At 37.5% G+C, this 20241-nt stretch overlaps 1 protein-coding gene across 1 annotated transcript in view; it reads left to right on the top strand.

Annotated features, from left to right (window-relative positions):
- The first annotated feature begins 11082 nt into the window (after positions 1-11082).
- Positions 11083-20241, top strand: part of THSD7A (thrombospondin type 1 domain containing 7A) — a 469228-nt gene continuing 460069 nt past the window's right edge. Inside the window, exon 1 of the mRNA XM_024127055.3 lies at positions 11083-11245. Within this exon, the coding sequence (XP_023982823.1) occupies positions 11083-11245 (163 nt within the window). The remainder of the gene's footprint in view (positions 11246-20241) is intronic.

Genomic DNA, 20241 nt, shown 5'->3' with positions numbered 1-20241 from the left:
TGAAATTACACGGTGGTGATAGTTGCCCAACTGTGTGAATAAACCAGTGAATTGTATTTATTTATTTATTTTGTTGTACATGGATCATCATAGCATCTTTATTTATTTATTTTTTAACATCTTTATTGGAGTATAATTGCTTTACAATGGTGTGTTAGTTTCTGCTTTATAACAAAGTGAATTGTATTTAAATGGGTGCATTTATGATATGTGAATTATGTGTTAAAACTATAATTTAATAAAGATATAAGACAAGTAGAAAATAAATAGCAAAATAACAGATGTAAATATAACCATATAAATAATTACATTAAGTGCAAATAAACCAAAAACCAATTGAAAGGCAAAGGTATTTGACTGAATAAAAAACAAACTCAACCATATGTGGTCTACAAGAATATACCTTAGATCTGAATACACAAGTTGGTTGAAAGTTAAAGGATAGAAAAAATATTCGCCATGCAGGCAGCAACCATAATAGAGCTGGGCTAGCCATATTATCAGGAAAAATAGACTTCACAACAAGGGAAAATTGATAGAGACATTAAAGGACATGTTCTAATGAGGTAGGTCAGTGCATCAGAAAAACAAAACAATGTATGTGTGCATGCCTAACAGCAGAGCTCCCAAATATATGACATTAAAAAACTGACAGAATTAAAAGGAAAAGTAGACAAATCAACAATAATATCAGGAGCTTTCAATAATGTGCTCTAAATAGTTGATAAAACAACTAGACAGAGAATCAGCCAGGATATAGAACATCTGAGCAGTGACATCAACTAGCTTGAACTTTATAGAACATTTCACCCAATGTCTGAAGAATACATTTTCTTTTAAGTGTGCATGAAACATTCTTCAGTATAGACCACAAGCTGGATCACAAAACAAGGCTCAATAAATGTAAAAAACTTGAAATCATGTAAAGTTTATTCTTAACACCAGTAAATTAGACTTACCACCAGAAATAGATCTTGAAAACCCTCAAATATTTGGAAATAAAAAATACATTTAAAAATAAGTCACACACACACACAAAAATAGTCACAGAACAAGGAATAAATCATAAGGGAAATTAAAAATATATTTTGAACTGAATGAAATGGAACACATCATATCAAACTGAATGTAATGCAGATAAGCAGTGCTTAGGAGGGAATTTTTTTTGGCTTTAAGCCTGCGTCAAAAAATAAGACAGATTGGGACTTCCTTCGTGGTCCAGTAGTTAAGACTTCTCCTTCCAATGCAGGGGGTGCAGGTTTGATCCCAGGTCGGGGAGCTGAGATCCCACATGCCTCACAGCCAAAAAACCAAAACATAAAACAGAAGTAATATTGTAACAAATTCAATAAAGACCTTAAAAAAATGGTCCACATCAAAAAAAATCTTTAAAAAAAGTAAGGGGCTTCCCTGGTGGCGCAGTTGTTGAGAGTCCGCCTGCCGATGCAGGGGACACGGGTTCGTGCCCCGGTCCGGGAAGATCCCACATGCCGCGGAGCGGCTGGGCCCGTGAGCCATGGCCGCTGAGCCTGCGCGTCCGGAGCCTGTGCTCCGCAACGGGAGAGGCCACAACAGTGAGAGGCCCACGTACTGCAAAAAAAAAAAAAAAAAAAAAAAAAGTAAGAAAGGCCTACTTAACTTCAGTAAGTAACTTAATTAAGTACCTAAGTAACCTAAGGCCTCAGTAACCTAAGTTTCCACCTTAAGAAATGAGAAAAAAAAAAAAAGCAATTAAGCCTAAGACAGAAGAAAGGAAATTATAAAATTAGAGTGTAAACCAATGAATTAAAAGAAAGAAAATCAATAGAGAAAAATCGAAGAAACCAGATGTTTTATGAAAAGATAGAAAAAAAAGACAAACCTTAAACTAGGTCGATTAAGACAAAAGAAAATAGATATGAATCACCAAAATCAGGAATGAGAGAGGAGAAATCAGTACCAACCTTATATAAAATTTTTTTTCTGGCTTAAACAATAGAAATTTATTTCCTTACAATTCTGGAGGCTAAAAGTCCAAGATCAAGAAGTCCACAGGGTTGATTTCATTCTGAGGCATTTTTACTTGTTTTGTTGACGGCTGTCATTTCCCTTTGTCTTCACATGGTCTTTCCTCCCTGCATGTCTGTGTCCTATTCTCCTCTTCTTTTTTTTTTTTGGCGGTACGCGGGCCTCTCATGGTTGTGTCTTCTCCCGTTGCGGAGCACAGGCTCCGGACGCACAGGCCCAGCTGCTCCGTGGCATGTGGGATCCTCCCGGACTGGGGCACGAACCCGTGTCCCCTGCATCGGCAGGCGGACTCTCAACCACTGCGCCACCAGGAAAGCCTCTCCTCTTCTTATAAAGGCACCAGTCATATTGAATTAGAGCCCACACCAATGACCTCATCTAACCTTAATTATCTCTTTAAATACTCTTTCTTCAGATACAGTTACATTCTGAGGTACTGGGGGTGAGGACTTCAACATATGAATTTGGGGGAACACAGTTCAGCCCATACCAAGATACTTGCTCATCTCTCTCTCTCTCTCTCCCCTCTAATTATGATCTCCTAAAAGAGAAGGCAACCTTATATAAATGTAACGATTTTGTGTGATTATTATGAACAAACTTTTGCTAACAGATTTGGCAACTTACATGATATGGGTAAATTCCTAGAACACAGTTACCAGAACTTATGGAAGAAGAAGTTGAAAACCTGGGTAGATCTATAACAAGTAAAGAAACTGAAATAGTAATTAAAAATCATTCCATGAAGGAAATGTCCAGGCCCAGATGGTGTCAGTAGTGAATTCTAAGCATTCAAAGGAGAACTCATACAGTCCTTCACAAACTTTGAAAAATAAGAGAGAAAGGAACACATCCCAATGCATTCTATGAAGGCTGAATTATCCTGATACCAAAGCCATATAAAGACATCACAAGTAAGCTGCTCAACATCACTAATTATTAGAGAAATGCAGATCAAAACTGCAATGAGATATCACCTCACACCAGTTAGAATGGGCATCGTCAGAAAATCTACAAACAACAAATGCTGGAGAGGGTGTGGAGAAAAGGGAATTCTCTTGCATGTTGGTGGGAATGTAAATTGATACAGCCACTATGGAGAATAGTATGGAGGTTCCTTAAAAAACTAAAAATAGAACTACCATATGACCCAACAATCCCACTACTGGGCATATACCCAGAGAAAACCATAATTCAAAACGACACATGCACCACAATGTTCATTGCAGCACTATTTACAATAGCCAGCTCATGGAAACAACCTAAATGCCCATTGACAGATGAATGGATAAAGAAGATGTGGCACATATATACAATGGAATATTACTCAGCCATAAAAAGGAACGAAATTGGGTCATTTGTAGAGATGTGGATGGACCTAGAGACTGTCATACAGAGTGAATTTAAGTCAGAAAGAGAAAAACAGGTATCGTATATTAACATATATGTGGAATCTAGAAAAATGGTACAGATGAACAAGTTTGCAAGGCAGAAATAGAGACACAGATGTAGAGAACGAACGTATGGACACCAAGGGGGGAAAGTGGGGGCAGGGTGATGGTGGTGGGATGGATTGGGAGACTGGGATTGATATATATACACTAATATGTATAAAATAGATAACAAGAACCTGCTGTATATATATATATAAAAAAAAAGACATCACAAGTAACAGCAACAAGAAAAACTAAACAAACTCAAGACCAATATTCCTAATGAATATAGAAGGAAAAACCTAAACCAAATTTGAAAATCAAATTTAGTAACATACATAAAGGATTATACACCATGACTAAGTGCAGTTTGTCCCAGGAATGCAAGGTTGATTTAACATCTGAAAAATCAAATCAATTAATAGAATGTATTGATCAATTAAAGGCTATAAGACAGTTAAAGGATGCACAAAAATCATTTGACAAAATCCAACACCCATCTTTGATAAAAACTTTCAACAATCTAAAAATTTAACGGAACTTTCTCAATCTAGAAATGGAAATGGCATCTATGAAAATCTATAGCTGACATCATAGTTAATGGAGAAAGACTGAATATTTTCTCACTCAGATCAGGTACCAAGCCAGGATATGAGCTCTCTCCACTTCTGTTTAACCTTGTGCTGGAAGCTTTAGCTGGTGTAACAGGCAAAATAACAATTACAGTAACAGTAATTGTAATAATAATAAAAATGAAGGCTTTCAGATTGAAAAATGAGGAGTAGAGATGTCTATCTGCTGATGGCAGATTTATATGTTAAAAAATCTCAAGTTTGGAAAATATCTATTAGACTAATAGGTGAGTTAAGCAAGATTGCAGGATATAGAATCAATATGTAAAAATCAATTTGATTTCTGTATTTTAGCAATAAACAATTCAAAGTGAAATTCAGTAAATTCTATTCACAAGAATGTCAGAAACAATGAAACAGGTATAATTTAACAAAATAAGTCCATTCTGCACTGAAAAGTATAAAATAGTCATGAAAATAATTTATGAAGATCTAAATAAATGGAGAGACATTCCTGTTTATGAATGGGAAGGCTCAGTATTGTTAAGATGGCTGATCACCTCAAATTGATCTGTGGATTCATTGCACCCTCTATCTGAATTGTAGTAGGCAATTTGTAGAAATTGAGAAGCTGACCCTAAAATAGATATGGAAATGCAAAGGACCTTGAATAGTAAAAACATTTCTGAGAAAGATAAAAGTTGAAGGTCTTACATTATTGAGTTTCAAAACTTAGTATAAGCTAAAGAAATCAAGATTGTGTGGTATGAGCATAAAGATAGGAATACAGGCAATACCTCATTTTAGTGCTCTGTGGTTCATTGTGCTTTGCAGATACTGCATTTTTTACAAATTACCATTCTCCGTGGAGCAGGTCTTAATCAGTGACATTATTCCAGTAGCATTTGCTCACTTTGCATGACTGTGTCACATTTTGATAGCTTTTGTAATACTTCAGACTTTTTCACTATCATATTTGTTATGGTGACCTGTGATCAGTGATCTTAGATGTTACTATGATAAAAAAGATCACAACTTGCTGAAGACTTAGATGGTGGTTGGCATTTTTTAGCAATAAAGTATTTTTATTTTTTAATTAAGGTATGTACACTTTTTAAAAGACATAATGCTATTTCATATACTACAGTATAGGGTAAGATGACTCTTAGGCACTGGGAAAGCAGAAAAATTCCTGTACTCCCTTTATTGTGATATTGCTTTATTATGATGGTCTGAAACTGAACCTGCAGTATCTCTGAGATATGCCTTGGAGTGGAACAAAAGTAAACCATTCCCTTAATGGTCAGTTGATTTTTTATTACAAAGTGCTGAGACTATTCAATGAGAAAAATAACACTCTTTTAAATGGTGCTGGGACAGTTGAGTATCTTTGTGCCAAATAATGAGTTTAGAACTTTACTTCATACCATGCATAAAAATTAACTCAGATGGGTCAGAGACTTAAACCTATGTGACCACCTCTTCTACTGGTGGCGTGCAAAGAGCCACCATGGAACTCAGTGATGCTGGTGTCCTTCTTACCAGTACATTTCTGAAGGCCTTGGTGATTGGTGTGGTCTCTGTGTGTCCCCTTGGAGGAGCATAATCCTGTCTTGGGTCTTCCTTTTCCTTACATAATGTATCTACTCCAGCATGTCCCTTCCTTCCCTGTCTTCCTTCCCTGACATTTCACTTTCCATCAGTGTTTCTCCAGGCTTCTAGGAACCACCAGTTTGCACCATCCCTTTCAGTCCTTGGCAGAGTGTTAAATTCTATACCCATGGAGTCTTTCTCCAAGTTAATAAACTCTCTATCCCTGTATGTTCTGGCCCCTAATCAAACACTCTCAAAATCAAGCCTCCTGAATAGTCTTCTGGCTCCTACCAGTAGTTAGCTGCTAACTAATTCTGGCAGCTCCTTTGCTGTGTAGTCCTTTTACTCTTAACAGACCCAACATGACTAGACTGACTTAACGCTGCAACTTAATCCTAGCTAGCAGCCTGAAAACTAGGAAAGGCGGTATGCCAGTACTTAACAGGGAGAGGTGGGCTGCCGTTGAAGGCTTTGAGAGTTCAGAGGAGTCCAGGGAACCAAAGACATGCGCATTGACCCAGAGAAACTTGTCCATGTGTCAGATTCCAGGTTTTCCTAAGCAGACCCTGATCTTTTCATAACAAACTTGCCTCAGTTGATCATTCAGTTATCTTTGCAGTTGTCAACTCTTAACTATTAAGTTTTAATTTGATCTTCAACTTTTTTTTTTTTTTTTTTTTTTTTTTTACTCTGCCTCTGCAGGAGACAAGGGTCTCTTTTTAAGGGCTCCTTTCCTTCATATTTAGTTTTCAATTGTTTGTTAAAGGTCGGTACCTTTTCATTATCCATCTGTAGGACCAACACAACTAGTGATAGCTAGTCAATTCTATTGCGTTTGTATACATTATTCCTCTGCACTTTCCAATACCTGAATCATTGCTTTGGCCTGGGTGTTCTGTGTGGAAGCATTCTCCCAAGTGAACCCCTGGTGAAATGTTTTAACGATTGGGGTACTGCATTGTGTCAGGGACTGTTGATGCCTCACATACCACCGAGGATGGGATCCTTACTGTAAGGCTTACAGTAAGTGATCCATTCCCCAAACCTAGAAGGATCTGAACCAAAATACTGTACCTTTTTACCTGACACTCAAAACAAGGAATCTGATTATTCATAGCAGATTGTTTTTGTTTCCAAACAGGTTTAGTTTTGAGTAAAATGGAGAAACCATGGGGTTTATTTTCTTTCTGTAAAACTATTTGAAATTTAGAATCTCCCCTCCTCTCACTGCATATACTTACAAACCAGCAAACTAATCAACTAACCAACTAACAAAGTAGTTATAAAGAAAAGGAATTGGAAAGAAAATAAATGGTGAATATTAGAGTCAGAATTGGGAAAGTAAAATTTGTGGCTACTTATTACAAAGATAAAAAGGGAAATGTTTCATCTTTTAATAATCTCGTGGGTGTGGCAAGAAGGGGGGGAATAGAAAGAAGCCCCAAATTAATTTTTTCTACCCCAAATGTTGATCAAGTATGACACCTAGAGGCCATACAAACAGAATTCCTTTGGGTGATTTTTTTTTTTTTATTAGGCAAGATGCATTTAGGTAGAGAAATTTATTTTAAGTTGTTATTTCAAAGTGGATATTTTTAGATGCTTCCCTATGTAGCTGTGAATAACTTTGTATGTATTCTTTCATTTACTCATTGTTTTTCTTCATAAAAACTGATGACATTAAAAGTTTCCCTCTCTGTCAAGTAAATGAATTTTTGATGATTGACTTTAAATGCTGGTACTAATCCCTACAAGTCATTGTCTGTATGTCTTTTGGGTCTTCAAGTATGGTTATATGCTTATGTTCTAATAAAAGAGGTAACACATGTGTAGATCTGTACACACCCACCCTCTCTGGAGTTTGGAAACGATAGCAAAAATAATAAAGACAGATAAAAGGACAACACATGAGAAGTGATAGGTTCAGAATTGTCTTATTTCTAAATATTAAAAAACATGTGCTTTGCATTTTTCATCCATTGGTTTGGAAACTTTTATATATCCCTGGCTCATTAATACTTGAACAGTTATTTACGAAAAATGATGAACGATATGCTTCATGGCAGGCTGTACAGATGGTCAATTTAATCTGCATCTTTGAGACTTCTCATGACTAAATTTTGACATCATGTCGTTAAACATTTGTGTATTATTTATGTCATATGCTAGAAAACAAAGATTGCTATGTCTTGCTATCTCTTGTAATCTATCAGTTTTATTGATAGGATTTATCTGACTGGACACTATAGCTTTCACAAAGGAACATGTATCTGAAAATATATATCATTTCTGTGTCCTCAGAGACCCATACATTTTTGTCCTCAAATGAAATAATGACATTGTTATAGAACAGATGTGTGGCATTGGTGGAGACAAATGTTTATATGACTTAGTCTCTGTAACCTTGTCCAGGGGTATCTTTATTACTAATTGTACATGTGTATGTATCTAGAGTGATTTTTTTAATTAACTCTTTAAAAATTTTTTAAAAACTTTTAAATTGAAGTATAGTTGATTTGCACTATTTTGGGTATACAGCAAAGTGAATCAGTCATACACATATGTATATATCTATTCTTTTTCAAATTCTTTTCCAATATAGGTTATTACAAGATATTGAATACAGTTCCCATTACTGTGTAGTCAGCCCTTGTTTATCTATTTTATATAAAGTATTATGTATCTGTTAATCCCAAATTCCTAATTTATCCCTCTCAACCTTTCCCCTTTGGTCACCATAAGTTTGTTTTCTGTGTCTGTGAGTCTATTTCTGTTTTATAAATAAGTTCATTTGTATCATTTTTTTAGATTCCACATATAAGTGGTATCATATTTGTCTTTGTCTGACTTCACTTAGTATGATAATCTCTAGGTCCACCCATGTTGCTACAAATGGCATTATTTCATTTGATTTTATGGCTGAGTAATGTTATTTGGAGTGATCTTTAAGCATTGTATAAATTGAAAGTAAAAGAAGGAAACCAATTGTTGACTAGCTTCAAACACTACAGCAGAACATTAACCCTAGTTGTGAAATGGTCCCTGGTTCTTTTATATAATGCTTGAAGTTGTGGCTATGATGTTTAAACTCTTGACCAGTTGAGTAATTATTACACAACTATGGATAAACATAAAAGTCAGAATCTTAAATTTTCTTTTGACATTAAGCTATTAGGTATAGCATCTGATGGCTTTTCAAAGGGCTAAGTAATTATCCTGCACATCAAATTCTACTAGCTTGACTCCTTAGATTCTCTGTCTTCTGTTATTTAATGAGTTTTTACTTGGGTTGATCTGGGACTTCCCAAGAATGCTTAGAATGGGCTGATTAACAGAGTACTTCATTTTAAATGCTCTCTGTGCCAGAATTGGATGATTTTAAGGTTTAGCACCCTAACAGTAGCTGAGAAATAAAAACAAACAGGATAGGAAAACACTGCCATTGTAGAGTGGTATTACGGCGTGTTCCCTAAGAAGACAGACCCAAGGAAGCCATACAATTCCTATTTTGTATTTTCTTCTTTGGTGTAACTGTTGAAACAAGTGCTCCTTTAGGGAGCCATACATAAGTTGGAATCAGCCTTTTTTGTATCCCTTATCAACCTATAATCTTTTGATTGTTGCCTATTTTTCACCAGTGAAGAAATAGTAATCCACGCTAGTTTATCTCTCCTAATCACAGACTCACAGAGCTAGGGCTCTCTGTGCTGTTAATTCCCTCTTAGAGGCCTAACAGAGTGGAAAGTAAATAAGGACCAAATTTGCAACCTTCAACATTGCTAATTTCCTCTGATGTCAGAATACTTAAATAGGCAGGACCTGGGAATTATTTGATCAAAACCTGCTTTTAATCTAATGCATGCAGCAGGGCTGTGTCTGGAATGATCTGCAAAACGACAGACATCCCAAGAGAGCTTTATGGAAGGTTTCCTCTTTCAGAAACAGTAGCTTCCTCATTTTAAACTCTTGAGTTGGCTGTGCTGATGGAGCAAATTCATAGAGTAGTTTTCCTGCTTTTTCAATTTTATTTTATTTGGCCAGATATTGCTGACCGGATGTGAATAGTTTTCTTTGGCTTTCTTTTTGCCCAGTTTTTAATTGGCTAAATGCCTTGATATTATTTTAGTTTTACTAGGAAATGAATTAGTAAAGGGTTAGTATTGGGGAGAAGAGAGAAAGAGAAAGGGCAAAGCATTGTCTGACTTCACACACATTCCTTTATTACTACTGGTTTAAGAAAGTGAAAACACAAAGAACAAAAGGCCCAAGCACATTAGATTATATAGATTATAAAGGCATTTTTCTACAGTAACTGTTAAGAGACATTAGTGTCAAGGATTTTTAAGTAAAGAATTTACTAATTCGGAGATACACAAATAAAGGAAACTCACTTTGTTCTTTAATTTTACTCAGAACTGTGTGGATCCTTAAAGGTAGCATATTTTTGACAGAGCGTAGATAAAGGGATAACACTTTTATTAACTTCATAGCTGAAATATAATTTCATGATTAGTTTTTGTAAAATGTTATCCATCTAATTAGATATCATTGTGGATACTTATTAATACAAATTCAGTTTTAAAGGCTGTTAAAAGACAAGGTACTTTGATTTGTAACCGTAGATCAATACTGCTCATATTTTTATTGGGAATAGATTCCTTTAAGTTAAAAAGAAAAGATTTTAAAAAGAGTTTAAGTGCCTTTCAACAGCAAGTAAACATCTCTGCTGTTTTCCTATGTTTTTCACATCTGATCGTAAATACTGCTCCCCACATAAAGTAATTCAGAAGCCACGGCTTACAAATAAATGATAAACACTGATGCTTTGCGTAAATAAATATATACTAAGAAGAACATGCCACTAGATCTAGCATTTGACTCCTTGGTTGACGATGAATTTCAGAGCCTGTTATTTGTCATGCGGAAGCCTGTCGGGTGATGATTCTTTTTAGTGGTGTATCCGTCCAAACATATTTCACCGCGCCATGTGCACTGGAGTTCTGTGGCGGGTGTGCTGGCTGTGGGTGCCCCCGCTCGCGTTCGCTCGCCTCCTTTCTTGCCCTGGCTGTCTCGCCTCCGCCTGCCTGCGGCTCCCTCGGTGCTCCTGTCGGCTCACGCCCCCCTCCTCTCTCTCCAGCTGGCAGCGGCGGGGGCTGCGCTGCCTCCCGGACCTCGGGACCTGCTCCGTCAGCTGGGGCCCCCTGCGGACGGCTGCCTCCCTCGCCTCTAGGACCTGCCACTCTGCGCGGAATGGCAGCGGCAGCAGCATCCCCGCCAGCGGCGGTGGCGGCGGCAGCCACGGCCACCGCAGAAGCTATTGTTCCCTGGTGTTAAACGCGCTTTCCCTCCTTTTCATCTGACAAGAACAATAGCGGGGAGAGCTTTGCGTTCTGTACTAGGGAAGACATTCCGAGGGCGAAGGAACATTCCCTGCCAACCGCGTCCCGGACCTGGACCCTGGAGCGGCTGCGGGCGGCATGGGGCTGCAAGCGAGGCGCACGGCGTCCCGGAGCCCCGACGCTGCGGGCCCGCGCCCGGCCGTCCTGCTGCCGCTGCTGCCGCTGCTGCTGTGCCCGGGCGCCTGCGGGGCTGCGGCGCCGGGCGCGGCGGAGGCACCCACCCTCTATCTGTGGAAGACCGGTAAGTGGGACGGAGTTCCCTCTGCTTCCCATCCTCCTATCTGGGTCCACATTACGGAACTGCTGGGCTTCAGGAGGGACCCCTGTGCTTCTGATGACCCGGGGGTACTGGGACCCTAAGGTAAAAAAGTACCATTCTTAGGAAGCAAATTAGGTCATGGCCGATGTTGTTTGGAAAGAAAAACCTAACAACTAAAAAGCATTAGTGAGTCACTGGACTATTTCTCTCACAGCTCCGTAGTTAATGAGGGCAACCAACGTTGCTCTTTCGTAATTACGTGCAATATTTTTAACCTCGACGTTCTCATTCTATTAGGACTTTCTTAAATATATTTCTAGCAAAGAGCAAGCAAACATTTTAACTCCGGTCTTTATTCTGTGTTTAGGCAAACAGTTCACTCTGTGCCATGATATATATGGATATAGAGTTACATTTAAGGTACAGCTTATGTGGGACACGTGGAAACAAGCCAAGTGAGGGCAGTTCTGACAGTTGAAGGCAAATGGGGCTTCAGGGAGCTGACTGAGACCTTGTGAAGCTCGATTCTTAATGAGCGAATTGAGGGATTTTTAAAGTGTGCAATTGTTAGGATGTTTAGGTTTTAACTTCTCCTGCCTTGAAAAAGTTTTTGCTTTGTTTTCAACCAGCCAACAGAAGCAGCAACTAATTGTCCCTCAGAATCTCCCAGCAAAGTGCTGACTAGAGGTCCTGGTGTGAGGCAGTGACAGGCAGGAAAACAATACCAAATGAGGAATTACCACTGCCTCTCCTGAGGCTCCTTTCTCCTCTAAAGGACACTGAGAATTCTTCAGCAGACCTGAAACTTCGGGTTTATAAGAAGAAAGTGGGAAACATTATTCTTACTGCTTAGTGCTAGGAATGAATAAGAGTTTCTTGGCAATGACTAGACATTACGAGAAGGATGCAGTAGACAGGAGGGAAAGTATATATTGGTCATGGGATCACAAACAAGTTACAGTGAGTGTGTCTCTTTCCCGGCTTCAGCTGTCTGTAGCCCCCCATGCAGAGACAGATCAGTCTATTCTACAATTACACTGATACCCTGAATTTTTAAAGAAGTTGCATCTATCTAACAACTTAGTGAGGAGATTGAATAGAAACTTATTTAAAGCCAGAGTACAGAATTTGCCTCAGAATCTTGCATGAAATAACACACATAAACACACGTTTAGAAAAGCCATTTGGATGTTAGTGTTAGCCATTCTTGTTACCACTTGCAGTTTAAAGATCAGTTGATTAGTGGATGTAGATGAAATCAAATTGATTTTTTTCAATTTAAAATAAAGAAGATCTCTAATTTAGCTGAAGCCATGGTTTTAATTTTCAGAAGCTCAGTCGTAACAAACACTAGTCAAACTATAATTTACCATTAAATGGTGTTATTTAGATGCTCGGTAAGAGCTTCTCAAGTAAGTAAGTGTTGGACAAAACAGTACTTGCCCTGTTGAAATTTGTACTATTAAAGTAACAAGAGCCAAGCAGTAATTCAGATCAAAGAAGAGGCTAGGCAACATTCACTGTGCAGCATCTGAGGTTCCAATACATGTCAATATAAATGTCATGGTGGGAACTTAAGCCAATAAACAGTTCAAGACAGTGGAAAGCTCTCAGGAGCAAGGATATGGAGACCTTGGTTCCAGTGCCAGTTCCAGCTCTTGCTAGCTATAGGAACGTTGGCATGTCACTTAACTTTTGACCCCCAGTTTATTCAGCTGCCTGTAAATGGGACCTTCTCCTGACTATTCATAGTATTATGAAGATCAAATGAGTGAGTGATGAGAAAGTAATCTGTAAACTTCAAAGTTATGTGCATGTACAAATATAAGGTAGTATGATGAGAATAATGTGATCTCTTTTATGGTGAGCCTTGGCTTGGTGAAAAAAATGGTGAATTAAACAGGAGAGCAAAATAATGACCTCTTTATTTTTTTCCAGAGGGAAAGGAGACTTTACCATATCTATAAAGGAACTGAGAATAGTTATTGGAGGAAATAGGGAATATTCAAAGGAGAGGAATACACTGTAAATGAAGATATAGAGATGACAGAATCATAAGTGTTCCTCATTTGATGAAAATAAAGAGGCAGGCAGGGATTTGAGAGAGAAAATGAGGTGAAACAGTCCAAGATTCTAGTGGGATAAGCTTGGTCTTGGTAGAGCAGATTATTTGGAATCACATTGTTGATGAGATCATTGAATTAAAGTGATGTAGTGAAAGGTACACTGGATGAGGAGCTAAGAGAGGAACTGTAACACTGTGTTTGTCACTAATGAGCTAATGTTAGCTAGGTCATTTAACAACTTTAGTTCTTGGTTTCCTATTTTGTGATATTCATTGATTAGAAAAGATGATATTTAAAGGCCTTTTCAGCCCTAAAGTATGTGCACATATACGCATACATACACCATAAACATACATGTATGCATCTATACACATACATAGTATATTAATGTAGATATACATATATATGTACATAATATATATGAACGTTTAATGCATAAGGTATATTGTATGAATGTTTTATTAAGTCAGTCACAACAAAGAGTTGTTGAGGACTCACTGTGTGACTTATTTGAAGTCATTGTGGTAGAGGCTGGCTAGGGTATTGTTGTCCCTGCCCCCAAGAAAGTTACAGTTGAACAATACACAACAATTACAACATGGCATACCATACTCATGAACAAAACACTGTGAGAGCAGAGAAGCTGTGTAGCTGATAGAAAAAATAAAAATGCAAGGCATGACAGTATTCCTAGGTCTTAGAAGTACTGCAGCTCAAGTCCAGAATATGTGGTGGGAATGAAAGGATTTAGTGCTAATGAGGTGAGTTGGGCCAGATTGTAAGAAAACCTTCAAACTATGGTAAAGATGTTAGAGTGTAACATATAAGCAGGTGGAAGCCATTATAACCTTAGAGTAGAGGATCGACATATTCTTCACCCAGAAGGGAGAAAGGTAAATTAAGAGGCTGGGAGGTCAGTGAGGAGAGGGACTGAGAGACAAAGGGGAACAAACCACTTATAGTGAAGGATGAGTAGAGGAGGGCTGGGGGCACATGACAGAAGTGTTAGCTCAGGTTTGGAGTGCAGGGGACACAGTGTCTGCCAAGGAGAGGTGGAACTAATGCTATCTGCATCATGTCTGCACACAGTTAGTTGATTGAGACAGAGGATATGAAAGAAGGAAGAACAGTTTTCTTGTGGTTGGGGAAGAAAGAATATCAGTTTAATTCTCAGTATCAGATATACTGAACTTGAGGTAGCAGTAATTCAGTCAGCTAATAGAGGAATTAGTGAATGGGTCGGAAGTTTAGGAGAAAGTGTTAGGCTGAAGGTATAGGCTTGGAACTCAATACATATATAATATTTCAAGGCATGGTAGTGGGAGGGATCATTAAAACAACAAAAATATTGAAAAGAGGGGCCAGAATACTTCACAGAGAATATTGAGGTTTAAGAGTCACTATGGGAGAGAAACTAGTGAAAGAGCCTGAGAAAGTATGGTCAGAACAGGTCCAGAGAAAATGCCAGTAGTGCTAAATGAAGAAGATATCTTATGAAGGGGATGGGGGCAAAAAGTATAAAACATTTCCAAGAGTCTGGAAAGGGGTTATGAAATATTTCAGAAAAGATCAAGTAAGAGGAGGAACTGGTAAGATAATTAACACTGTTTTGGGAAAAGACATTTTCAGTAGAGTGATAGAGCTAGAAACTTGGTTGAATAATAAACCAGATAGTGGAGAAGTTATAGTATTGCTAAAGTGAATAAGCAAGTGGTATTTAAGTCTCTCTACTACACTGTTGTTTTTCAACAGAGAAAAAACCAAAATATAAGATATTAAAATATAAAAGTTAATGTTTCAACAGTTTTGTGCCACAGTCATTGGAAAGGTAACTTTGTTTGAATACTTGAAAAACATATTTCATACATGCAGAGTTAAAGCACTTATATTATTGGAAGATGAATAATTACTGTTACTGGTGAGTGTTAGACAGTTTTTCACTTTTTAATGTTCTTGAATATGGAATTGTTTCAATAATAATTTTGACTAATTATATTCACCTAGCAATTCCAAATGAAGTGCATTGAACAAAATGTGATGGAAACATGAGTCAGACAGAAGACAGTGACTACAACCAACTTTTATCAACTTATGCCATAGAGATATATTTTCAAAAGGTCTTAATGAAGTAGTTGAATTAATTTTTATAATAAAGAAATTACAAAAAAATCCAAGAAAGATACACAGTAGCCATTTTTTCAGCATCAGGTGATGAGGGTATTTACAGTTGAGTTTTGTCTTAAGAAAATTACTTCTCACATTAAACACTTTTGACCGGGGTTCATGCATTGCAAGACAGTGCTATTAGTGGCAGTCACTGTGTCCTTTACATAGTTAATTGCACATAAAATAATACTTTGTTTCCTCAGTTTAAAATAAAAACAAGTGTTTTCTTTTTCTTTCATGTACTTATACTAATATAAAATATTCTGCAATGTACATGGAAAAATATCCATCCTAATCCTGCCATTCATTAAATAACAAAGGAGAGAGGCGTGTTGTACCAGGTAGTAGTAACATAAGGGTGGCATTATCCTTAAAAAAAGCGTTTTGCATTTCAGTTGTGCTTGCAATTTGTCTTAATTTGGAACGTGACACAGTTTGCTCATTAAATGAAGAATAGAGATGGAGCAGAGATAGGGATGGACAGAGCATGGGCATCAATGTCAATTAATCTGGAACAACATGGATTGAAATATTTTATCCATGGGACCTATGAAATTATTTCATCTCCCTGAATCTTTTTCTTTCATCTCCAGTATGGATAAATATTATGTATTCTATAGGGGTTTTCTGAGGATTAAACATGGTAACATGTATATATTAGTAGAGTGCTTGATACGTATTAGGACTTCAATAAATGGTAGGTTATATTATTGCTATTATTCTCTTATATAATAGAATGGTTACTTAATTTTATGACCTGGAACAAGGCTAGTGACTTTAGCTTCCTCTGAAGCATCTTTTCTTGTAAATGCACTAGAAATTACAAATTGATCTAGTTACAGGGCTAGATATTCCCACAAGTTATAAGGGAGGCAGCATTGTGGCATGGAAAGAGCATGGACTTGGGGATCACTATTTAATCTTGCCTCTACCTGACTAGTCAAGTTACTTAAACTCTCTGATTTTGTTTTCACACCTTAGACTGGTGACAGAAGTTCTGAAGTGAGAGGGTATTTGTGAAGTTTTAACAGGTAGTAAATAGAAAGGGTCTAGCACAGTACCCTAAATATAGTAAACATTAAAAAAAATTGGTTCTCTTCCCATTCTTTACCTTTTCCTCTCCTAAAAATGACATATCTTGACGGAATTTTAATGATCCAACACACTTATCTGTTTTCTCCAACTAGGGGACACCAGGACAAACAAATAAAACAAGTCTAGGAAGAGATGTTATTTTACTGTAGGCTTGTCTTTTCTTATAAGTTTGGCACTTATATGTAGACAGCATGGATCAAAGACCATCAGAATATTTTGAGCACAGATTCAGGGTGAATTATATAAATAGATATTTTTGTACTTCATTTTGTTTAGTGTCTCGGGATTTCTCGGGAATCTGAAATTTCACATTCTTGCAGTTAACATTGTCACCAGTGCCTTCCAAATTAAATATTTTCACAGTAGAATTGTTTGTGGTTTATAGTTTGTTTAACATCTTAGGTGATTATTTACATAAATAAATAAACAAACAAACTACAGTTTATGTCTTATTTTCCTACCCTTCTTTCTTAGCATACATAGCACAGTTAGTGCTCAGAATTCATTAAGAGCTTATTGGTTATTTGGTCCAAAAAGTCAAATGCTCAGGTTTTATGAAGCTTTAATAGCTCAATGGACTGTGGTAACACGGATCACTCCTTATGCAAATTATAGGTACCTGTCTGGTTTGCAAAATAATGAAGGCCCCAGTCAGGACTGGCATTAAGAGTGCTGTAGAGCAACACATACCCAGGTCTTTTCCTACCTTTTATTGTTATATAAAGAACTGGTGGTGGGATGAGATGCTGACATTCTGATTAGGTTATTGGAGAAGTGTGATATGCTTTGGATCCTTTTAGGAGGAAATGAAGCCTCTTAGCCTCTGATTTAAGTTCGAATGGTGACACTGGACAGTGGATCTCTCTGGGAAGGGGAGAGTGGAAGCCTCTAGGCTTCCTAATATGAAGGCACATTAGAGTGGCCCTTAATGACAGAAGCACTGGGGAAGTGGCATCCAGGAAAATATATCTTTCCTATCACAGGAACATCATAGAGTGTGAGTTAGAGGTTCCAGTGAGTCATAAGATAGAGATTTTTTCTGATTTCCTTCATCAGAACTTTACACTTGACACTTTAGAATGCATTAAAATGTTGAAAAAATACAGGCATTTGCATTTAATCCCTAGCTACCGAAGCAGCAAGAAAAGTACTTCTATTTGGAGGAAGAGATACAACAATTAAAAACAACCCAATAAGGAAAGAGTGGGGGAAACCTGGTAGTTCTTAAAACAGTTGATGCCAAAAGTAATCTATTGCTTCCTATGTCATTGGACCTAACCAAAAGGATGTCCTCTCATCTTCCAGAAGAACTAGTGAGCTAACTGGTGTTCTGCATAGTTTACCATGTGAAATCATAATATTTGGGGTATCATTTTTACTGATTCTGTATTATTGTATCAAAGTTATACTATGAGAAAAGAAGTGAAATAGGGGCAGATGGGGAAAAATCACAAATACACTCCTTTATAAGGACAATAATTTTCAAATGGCACATGTAATAGAAAGTTCAGAGGGGCTCTTGTTCCAGGAGCCATCAGAGAGAGATGGTCCACATAGAGTGACATCAGTAAATTCAGGAGAAGCTATGCATGACTGCTAAAACTCGAACAGAAAGTAAGAGAAGAAAGAAAGACATTATAAGAGAGAGCAACAAAACAAGGAGAGAAAAAAACAGGCAACTCATCTGCATTCCTTTGAAAATTATTTTTAATAGGCTTTATTTTTGAGCAATTTTAGGTTTTTAAGAAATTAAGCAAAAAGTACAGAGTTCCCATGTACCGCCTCATTCTCTCCCCAGTTCTCCCTATTATTAACATCTTACATTAGTGTGGTACATTTATTACAACTGATGAGCCAATATTGATACATTGTTATTAATTAAAGTCTGTAGTTCATATTAAGGTTCAGTTTATATTAGCGTTCACTCTAATGTACATTGGGTGGTTTTGGACAAATACATAGTGACATATATCCACCAATACATGTGTCGACCATTACAGTACCATACAAAGCAGTTTCACTGCCCTAAAAATCCTCTGTGCTTCATCTGTTCATCCCTACATCTCTCCCTTTCTCCCCCCAAATCTCTGGTAACCACTAATCTTTTTACTGTCTCCATACTTGTACTTTTTTGAGAATGTCATACAGTTGGAATCATACAGTATGTAGCCTTTTCACATTGGCTTCGTTCTCACTCAGTAATGTGCTCCATGTATTTTCATGGCTTGATAGCTTAAGTTCCTCCGTGTATTTTCATGGCTTGATAGCTCATTTATTTTATCACTGAATAATATTCCATTGCATGAATGTAGCACAGTTTATCCATTTACCTATTGAAGGACATCTTGGTTGCTTCCAAGTTTTGGCAATTGTGAATAAAGCTGCTATAAACATTCATGTGCAGGTTTTTGTGTGGACCTGTGTTTTCAGCTCTTTTGGGTAAATGCCAAGGAGTGTGATTGCTGGATCATATGGTAAGAGTATGTTTAGTTTGTAAGGAACTGCCGAACCGTCTTCCAGACTGTACCATTTTGCATTCCTGCCAGCAATGAGTGAAAATTCCTATAGCTCTACATCCTTGCTAGTGTTGTCGTGTTTTGAATTTTAGCTGTTTTAATAGGCATGCAGTTTTATTTTGTTGTTTTAATTTGCTATTTCCTAGTGACATACGATGTTGAGCATCGTCTTTTCATTTGCTTATTTGTCGTCATCTGTATGCCTTCTCTGGTAAGGGATCTGCATCCTTTTCATCATATAAATAAGAGTAGTAAGAGCCAGTAGAACTCTTTTGTGACAGAGTTCAAAGTCTCTATTCAGCCTGTGCTGCACATACTCCACCTCATGTTGCTCTGATGATGTGACCCACACTAAGCACAATTGTTTATATAAAGAGAAAACACACATGGGAATTAAATAAAGAATAAATGGAGATTTGGAGATGGGTGTACACTTGGTCTTGTTTGTTCTACCTTGAGGGAAAAACCTTGGGAGAGAGTTTGGAACTGATGAACAATACCTTGAAAGAGAAGAAAATGGCCTGATATAGTAAAGGTTAAATTGGACCTGCAAGCTTGTGAGATTTTCGAGTACACTATGAATGTGCTGTATCTCTAGCTGACTCTGGTCTGGTTAATAAATCACGTACATAGCTACATATTCACTTTTCCTTGTTCTTGCATGGAGGAAGCCATGGGCTGGCAGAAAGTCAAGGTGCAATATCCTTCTGAACTTCTGGGAAACAGTGGAGGTCCACTGTCCTGAACCTCTGGTAAATTGGCCTGGGAACCAAGTTGTCAAGGCAGCCTGCTATTCAGATTGCTCCCACAGAACTTCCTATGAACACAAAGTGCTGAGTACCTCCAAAATGGGGGTAGTAAGACAATGACTTAGAAGTGGATCGTTTGTGTGCATGGGGGTAGAAATATAGCACACGATGTTGCTCTATTGAGAGAGCTTGATAGAAAATTAGTTTTCCCAAGCAAATGTATCAGGCACAGGCATGGTTATGTGGCTGCAGTAATTTAACTTATGGTATATGGCCAATGCAAGGCTTTCTAATTGTGCCACACAGTCTGGATAAAAAGTTATCCCTTGAAAAAAAAAATTAAAAAAAAATTAAAAAAAAAAAAAAAGTTATCCCTTGGATTATTA

Source organism: Physeter macrocephalus, chromosome 5, assembly GCF_002837175.3.
Source record: "Physeter macrocephalus isolate SW-GA chromosome 5, ASM283717v5, whole genome shotgun sequence".
In the NCBI taxonomy this organism is placed as follows: domain Eukaryota; kingdom Metazoa; phylum Chordata; class Mammalia; order Artiodactyla; family Physeteridae; genus Physeter; species Physeter macrocephalus.
The sequence above is the reverse complement of the archived record's forward strand: the minus strand, read 5'-3'. Positions and strand labels throughout refer to the sequence as shown.